Source organism: Rhea pennata, chromosome 2, assembly GCF_028389875.1.
Source record: "Rhea pennata isolate bPtePen1 chromosome 2, bPtePen1.pri, whole genome shotgun sequence".
In the NCBI taxonomy this organism is placed as follows: domain Eukaryota; kingdom Metazoa; phylum Chordata; class Aves; order Rheiformes; family Rheidae; genus Rhea; species Rhea pennata.
The window spans coordinates 114,250,832-114,258,726 of NC_084664.1; the positions used below are offsets into that span (position 1 = coordinate 114,250,832).

Consider the following 7,895-nt stretch of genomic DNA (forward strand, 5'->3'; position numbering starts at 1 on the left):
GATGTTCTGTTGCTACTGCCACTGACCATTAACCTGTCAAAATCTCTTACAGACTATGTGTCCTGTCTGTCTGGACCGTCTGAAGAACATGATCTTTCTCTGTGGCCATGGAACCTGTCAACTTTGTGGAGACCGAATGAGTGAATGCCCTATATGCCGCAAGGCAATTGAACGAAGGATTCTTTTGTATTAAATAGTGGAACCATTGTCTTTTAGCTTATTAAACAGTAAGGACGTTTTGATGATTTAAATCTTCGTAAGCTTGAAAGGCTGTAAAAGACTCTAATTAAAACGTTTCTAATATTGTAGCACAGATTCGCTACATGGTAATTGTTTAAAGATTGTGAACATACCAAATAAGAGAACAGTATTTGGACAGTCAGCTTTTAGTTTTATTCTTAAAAGATATCTAAGCTTAAAGCTAACTTAAAGCAGTTTTTATTTTCTTTCTGTTGTCCTCTTTCCCTTAAAGTGTAAACGGACAATTTTGTTTTTGTTTCTTTCATGTTTTTTCTCAATGTATGTATCAGTTGGGTATCAAGTGGAGTAGATTTTTTTTTTTGATAAATTTATTCAGTTACTATCAAGTATAAATACTTAAACTTTTCTTGTTTTAAGCTTCTCTGGAGAACGTTCAAATGTCCTGTGACAGTTATGGTTCATGTTTTATATCTTAAGATATAAAATAATGCAAAATCAGTGCAAAGCGTACACGTTGTAGTAATAAATATCATACTATTCCTGTCAGAACAGACCTCAAAATGTATTGCTAAAGTAATCCTAACATTAATGTTCCCTTTGTTGATAAAGATGAATCAGGAAGAAAAGATCAGTAAAAAGAGACAAATTTGACTTAGAAATACTGTATTCCTAAAACTGCACTTTAGTCCAACAGGTTCAAGCTAACTGAAATGATGACTTTCTTAATTCTGCTAGCTTCATAGCTTTGTATGAAATTACTTCTAACTTGATGGGAAAGGAAAATATATGAGCAATAGGTCAGTTATCTATTTCAGATGATGAATGGATTTGATCAATTTTAGGGGAACAAATACATATGTGGGTCCATCTAAGTCTATGAATTGTAAGGACTAGTAAGGAAGTTTGCAAAAGTTTAGCTTCAAAATCTGGCTTTTAACACACACATATATTACTTTCCTCTTTTAAAATAGTTTTATTGTCTCCACGCAAACAGGATCAACAGCAAAAGAGAAGATTTAATATTGCTGATTTATCTAAGCTAACACCAAAACTTAGCTAGGAGTGTTAATAGGTAATGTTGTAAATCAAGATATTGTTTGCAGAGTGGAGAATTTTGTGAGCCATGCCTAGGTGAGATAAAGTTGGTTGGGGGTGGGGGTTAGCTATCACTAATGTGACATACAGAGATATTATTGACTCTGACAGTACCACTGCTAGGAACTGCAAATCATTAACATTTTGATAGCAAATATGCCCTTCCAGGTTTTTGGATGGAAGACAGTATGCTGATTTGAGGTTCTCTTGTAGCTAGTAGGAATGTGTGTTTACTCTTAAGTGATTCATCAGTTTACTGAGTGCGTAATTTTTGTATCCTTTTGCCATCTTGCAGACCTCATTTGGGTATGTTCTTGCAAAAACAGTAATGATGTGTACACTGGAGTCATTTAGAAGCCTTACTTGCAGCTAAGAATAATTTCTCGTTTAGTTCCCATTAGATATGTCAAAAGCATGGCAGAAGGGATAGTTCAGGGGAAGATCCAGGTAAGGATAAAAGGAAAAAAAACTAATTTCTTCAGAAAATCAGTCTGCCTTTTTAAGTCTGTGCGGATTTGCTTGAATTTTGCAAACCTTGGCAAAAATCTCAGAAGACTGTTACCAGTAAACTTTACTGGTAAAAAGTTCACATATCTTTAACTTCAAACACAGTGTTTTTCAGGAAACTACTATACTGGTTTGGAAAACCAATATGTACAATGGCTGTTAACAGAACAGGCTGATTTAATACCTTGCTATAGCCATCTTTAATCCTGATCCAGAATTGCAGATGTTAATCATTCTGTTCAGTTTTTTTTTTTACTGGACATAATCTTGATTTGGAGTCAGTAAACTGTTCTGTTGTGTTTTGTGTTCTGGTAGTCATCTGTTCTCAGATATTCTTTGTACCTGCCTTTTTGACCAAACCAAATAGTTCTCACCCTTCTTGCTTCTTTGGTCCCTGTTCTTAAATACTAAGACTCTCAAGTAACCTGGATGGAAAACTTCTGCTATAAGGCTTTTTTTCAATTCAGCATTTCCCTATCTCCATTTAGACTCTGATGGCATGTAATATTCACTACAATTTTCTTTTGGCCCATACGCATGTCACTAATCCTGACTTCTGAAGCTTGTATTTGACAGGTGAACAGTATACTTCATAGTTTCCTGTCAGTCCTCCTTCAAAAATAATCTTATAATAGAACAATTGTTTTGTCTAGTATGAGTTTTATTCTTTAATGTATTTGATCTGTAGCTCAGTTTTCTCACATATTGAATATTTCACGCATTTTGAATATTGTGTCCTATTTATTTTTTGAGGGACCTCTATAAAGTCAGCACAAAGGACAAACAGGATGGATTTCTTCTTGATAATACAGCTCAAAATTGGAACCTTAGTATAGCAGCTGGTGTTTTCCTAATGCTTTTTCACTGGAACAAACCAGAATTACTTGGACGTAATTCAACCTTGCATTATTTGAATAATTCACCTGAGCAAAAAGTGATATAAAGCATCCTGCTTGGAAAAGTGGAGTTGAATCTGCAGGAGGCACAAATTTTAGTGTAGATGGGTAAGCACTCATACTTTCCAGCAGAGAAACTATTAAGCACTTTATAATGCTGTTAATACCTGGAGACCATCACAGTCCTTTGGAAATAGAGACAATGGCTGAAAGTGTTGCTGTAGGAGCACTTGTAGTCTTCTGTGCTATAGTCACACAAGATGTGTGAGATTACATAGAAATTTGTAATTGGCCTCACTGGACAATGTTGTGTGCAATTTGAAATTAAAATATGTCAGTGTCATGGATCTAACTTGATATTATCATGATATCAAGAGAAATAGCAGAACTAGAAAAACTAAGCATACTAGAAAATGTGCTTAAAGTGCTAATGTAGTCCTTGTTAACAGGTGAAAAAGATGTGAAGAGACAATTGTGAAGGCTATGCAGTGCTTTTCTTTCAAAACACTTAAGAAGGGAAAATGTTTGCAAATCTGGTATTGCTTTTGGAAGTAGATAGTTAGATTCATACATTGTCTTTGGATTCTGGGTGAACTAATGTTGCTGAGGAAGGTAGTAACTAGCAATTTAGTAGCTGTGGTTTGCTGTCTAGTATCATCTGTGCAGCATGCACAGAGTGCAGATGTTTATTGGATAACACTTCATCAGAAGAAAGAAAAACAGAAGCTCAGATTGGAAGCCAAGGGCAGTCATAGCAAGGAGGAGAGATGTCATATGTCATTGTGCACCAGTCTTCAGCAGAAGATGGAAGTGTAAATCTCATTACTTGGGAGCAAAGTGGAAATGAGAAAAGGAAAACCAGTAAGTAGGCATTTCACTTTAACATACTGTAAAGTTTAAGAATTGCAACCTTTGTTTCTTATGAATTCCTCCAATATTTGATAGCAGTTTTGAAGTTAAATTGGATGAAATACCTCAACTTCTTTCTTGAACAATCAAGAAGACACCTAATAATATGTATGTTCAGATATGAAGTGTGCTCAGATGTTAAAGTAGAACATTTTTCATTTCTTCAATTTAATAAAAGATACAGATGGTCACATCAGCATACAGTGATTAAGATGATAACCTAAGAGACTAACAAACTATGCTAAGTAGTTGTAACTTGTTAACTTTTCTAGGAAATATATTTGATTTCCTCCCCGCCTTGCCAGTCCTGCTCCATATCATCTACTCTGCACTAAGCTCCAGTAGGACTCGTGGCACTTTTTGAAATTTGGGTCATTGACACCTTCTTCTCATTTGTTGAAATACTGCGTACTAGCGCATTAGGGTTTGGAGGGATCCCGTTTTGCTGACGTGGATACTGAAAAATTAAAATGACAAGATAATAAAAGTTACTTTGTAAATGTGAATGCTTCATTAGACACTAATGCTCTCAACTTGGGCTGAGTGAGGTAATAGCAGAATTTCACAAGTACTTGTGCCTTGTCAGCATAGACTTACAATCGGTATATTAGCTTATTTTAAAGATATATGAAACAATATTTTAAAAATGTAATTTGATTAAGTACTTATTGTGTAGATATTTTCTAGAGATAAAGTTTTATGTGTGTCTACTTATTTTTAGCAGTATTAATTTCAATTTATATAAATACTGAATTGTTTGAAGAGGTTGCTTTGAGCTAATGATCTCTCTAAGCTTCCTCTACAGTACTGCAGATTAAATGTCAAACTTAATTTTGCTCTTCGACTAGTGGCTGGTAAACTGAAGAGCCTGTCCTGTTCTTTGTGCTGCATGGGCCAGACTCAGATTTTCACTTAAAAAAAATCACTACAGTGTAATGTTCAGTAATGCTACCTCCTTTCTGTCAAAGTGTTGAATTTTACTGCAGTTCCTTATCTTTGGGAAGAGATAGGGGAACATTTCAGTTTTGTTTTACATCAATTTTTGTGTCTGGATACATTGTGAAGACTTTTTACTGACTGTGTAAATTACGAACAGTAGAAGTTTGTAATTTGCCACCATGTACATTATGTATTTTTCTTGCTTAAGTTGCTGGGATTCATACTATTGTTTGTTTACCTATTTCATAGCTAGTTTTGTTGACAAAGCAAAACTCACCTGCAGAAGTTTTAATGTGTGCCATTTCCATAGCTGAGCCTGTGGTAAATATGAAAGTTCTGACTCAGGGCTTTTTAACAACTTAAACACATTCACAATATTCTTCAGCACATCTTGGAGGATATTATACATGTAATGACTGTACAGTGCCTTGATAGAACTATTGAATAGGCAGTAGCCATAGAGTCTTTACAGAATGCAAGTATCTTGAGTTCAGCTAATGAGCTTGTTAATATATCTGTAATACCCTGCCATATATATACGTACTTGTATTTCTGTAAAGGAAAATTAGCAAATTTAGCTTTTGTTAAGCTTTTTGTAAGTTGTGTTTTATTTTTACACTGATCACAGGGGCCTGGGGGGTATAGTATTCAAATTTACAGAAGCAGCATTTGTGGGAAAGTAGGTTGATAAAATGTTCCGTATATGACATTTTCAGTGTGAGGGGAGATGACATTTTATAAACTACCATTTTTTTAAAAAAAGCTGCTTTATTCTGGCCTAGTAAGTCTTTTATAGGAAAGAAAAAATAATCAGCGACAAATCTGTATGTTTGCATGCCATTTCATAATTATGAATTATGTCATTTGAGCTTCTAGGAAGTACTTTTTGTCCCAAGCTTAGTGTCTTTATGGAATGCAATATTCATATTAGAAAATAGTTTTAGTGAACCACAACATTTTTGCATCTGTTAAAAACACCTTTGTATTTTTAGTAAGTTGTAGATTTTGACATGACTATTTGAGAATTTAAGGTTATCTGTGTGAATGTAGTGGATTTCTGTATGCAGATAGCATTATATAATTGCTTTCGTTAAAACTGCTTAGCAAGGTCTAAGCTTTTCAAAATAAATGGGAATGTACTGTATGGTTAATAAAACTTATTATATAAGACGTATTCTGACTTTTTCAAAAGCTTTGAGGTGAAGGGTTATCTGACTGATCACTGGGTTGTTTTGTGTATGCATCACTGGGAAGAGGGTGGCTGCTTATTTGATTAGATCCTTTTTGGATGTAACAATATTAGATGTCACCACAGATTTAGAAAATAGTATACTTGAACAAATGTTTGGTAACTGTGTTGGTCATTGATTTGGAATGTTTCAAAGCACAGCTGACTTTATTGAGAAAGTCTTCAGTCCAAACTTCAAAGAATTCTGGTTCTTCAGAAGGTGTCCCTGAAAACCGACTGTGTAACAAGATCAAAAATGGCATGTGCTTTGAATGTTCCAGATACTCTAAGACTTAAGCTACACGGTAGCAGAAACATACGTCTGCACAAGGGTAGATTATGATGAACCAGTAAAAGGCTTGAATTTCATTTCTTTTTCTTTTTTTTAATCTATGGCACATGTTCAAATTTTTCTATAAACATGCAGTTTATAATATTGCTGAGAACTGCCGTGAAGTGTGTGTGTGTTAGATTCTCCTGTTTACTTATAACCGAAAGGCCTTTACGTATCTGGCTCCATGAATGTGATCATTTAAAAGTCTTCTGCCAGATGTGGTAGCTATCACATTCTCAGATAGCAATTGCTGCATCGTAGTTTACACTTTTAGAATTCAATTTAGCGGAAGCATTTTTAAAAAATGCAACTAAAATGGCAGTGAAACCAACCAGACTCAAAACATAGTGTTTTAATTTATCATAGTATACATGTGAAAAATGAACTGATGAAAATAATTTTTGTTGCTTTTTTCCCTCAATTTCTCCCTCCTAAGAAATGTAATACATGCTGGAGCCTAGCTGGCATATTACTGCTCATATTTTATACAGTATGTTTGAGTTACGAGGTACAACAAACTATTTACGCTTGGAAAATGGGGCAAAATTAGCCACAAAGTGTATTCACTTCTGAGAGTTTAAATACGAAGCTCCACTCCCTTAACTTTGTTTAGTAGGTAGTTGTTTGGGCTGAGTGGGGTGAGATGTTTACATTTCACCTCATAGGTGCTGTTAAATTTGCCTCGTAGTTCTTCCTGCATCTTTATACTGTTTTCAGCTCCGTTGTTGCAGATAGTTGTTTGAAATTGCGTTACCTCTCATCCTACAAAAGTAAGCAAAGGATTTGCAAAGTAAACTAAGATTAATAGTTTTTTTTTTTTAACGTGAAATCATGCTGTTACTACACTGCCTTTTAGAGTGCCGATGAATCAGCTATTTACCCTGTCTTCAGTTTAATTCATAAATTACCCCCTACCAAACAAGAGAGAGAATACTGGTTTCCAGTTTTCAGCTACTGCTAGCTGTAAGTAATTGAGATATTTTCCTAGAGGGAAATGCAGTAACTGAGAGAATAAAGGAGCTATTAGATCTTCGTTTTCACTCAGGTCGGCTCAGGTGAATGCATGCTGCCTACAAGATCGTGGTAGAGAAACTCTAACCTTGGTGTATATGACATCTATATGAAAACATAAGATTTTCAGTGTTTTTAATTACATTTTTATTTGAAAAAAATTGCAAATTGACAAAATACATATTTTAAATATCAGCCACTTGTTCTTTAGTTTGTGACTTCGAAGTCATTCACATGCTTCAGTGTTCCTATACTGTTGGAAATGAGAGTAACAGCTTTAGTGCATAGGCTTAAGACTTGGTCTCTAGGGTCTCTAGTGTTTCAGCCCCTGGTGTTCTATGCTCCGTTTTATTCAGGGAAGAAATACAAACAGTTACATTAGAATAAAAAGAGGCAGCATCCTTTTCAGACTTGTTTTCTGCCAGTATGGAAGGGTAATTTCAGATAGGTAGGAATGATATTGTTGGAGGTCTTGATATCATGCTTTTTGCAACCCATTTCAAGTCAATAAAGCAGCATGCACTGGAAAATTCTTATTTTAAAGGAGGAAACCTATCTACAGGTAGGTATGTTACTGGTCTTTATGGGAAGTTGTTGGCTGAAAGCTGCTTAAGGGATGTAAATGTCTTGTTCCTTTTGCAGTGAATGAGAGTAGTAGGTCCAGGCCTTCCAGATGTTCAGAATTTCTTTTGAAAAGCAGTCTTCAGAGAGTAGGTTTATGATACATTAGAATGGTTTAAACCACGTTAGAAATCAAGAACTGTACCAGCTAATA

At 35.0% G+C, this 7,895-nt stretch overlaps 1 protein-coding gene across 2 annotated transcripts in view; it reads left to right on the forward strand.

Moving 5' to 3' along the window:
* MIB1 (MIB E3 ubiquitin protein ligase 1) overlaps positions 1 to 5,703 on the forward strand; it is a 74,814-nt gene extending 69,111 nt beyond the window's left edge. For both annotated transcript variants that reach the window (XM_062570214.1, XM_062570215.1), the window contains exon 21: positions 53 to 5,703. In XM_062570214.1, the coding sequence (XP_062426198.1) occupies positions 53 to 193 (141 nt within the window). In that variant the 3' untranslated portion in view covers positions 194 to 5,703. The remainder of the gene's footprint in view (positions 1 to 52) is intronic.
* Positions 5,704 to 7,895: the final 2,192 nt, after the last annotated feature.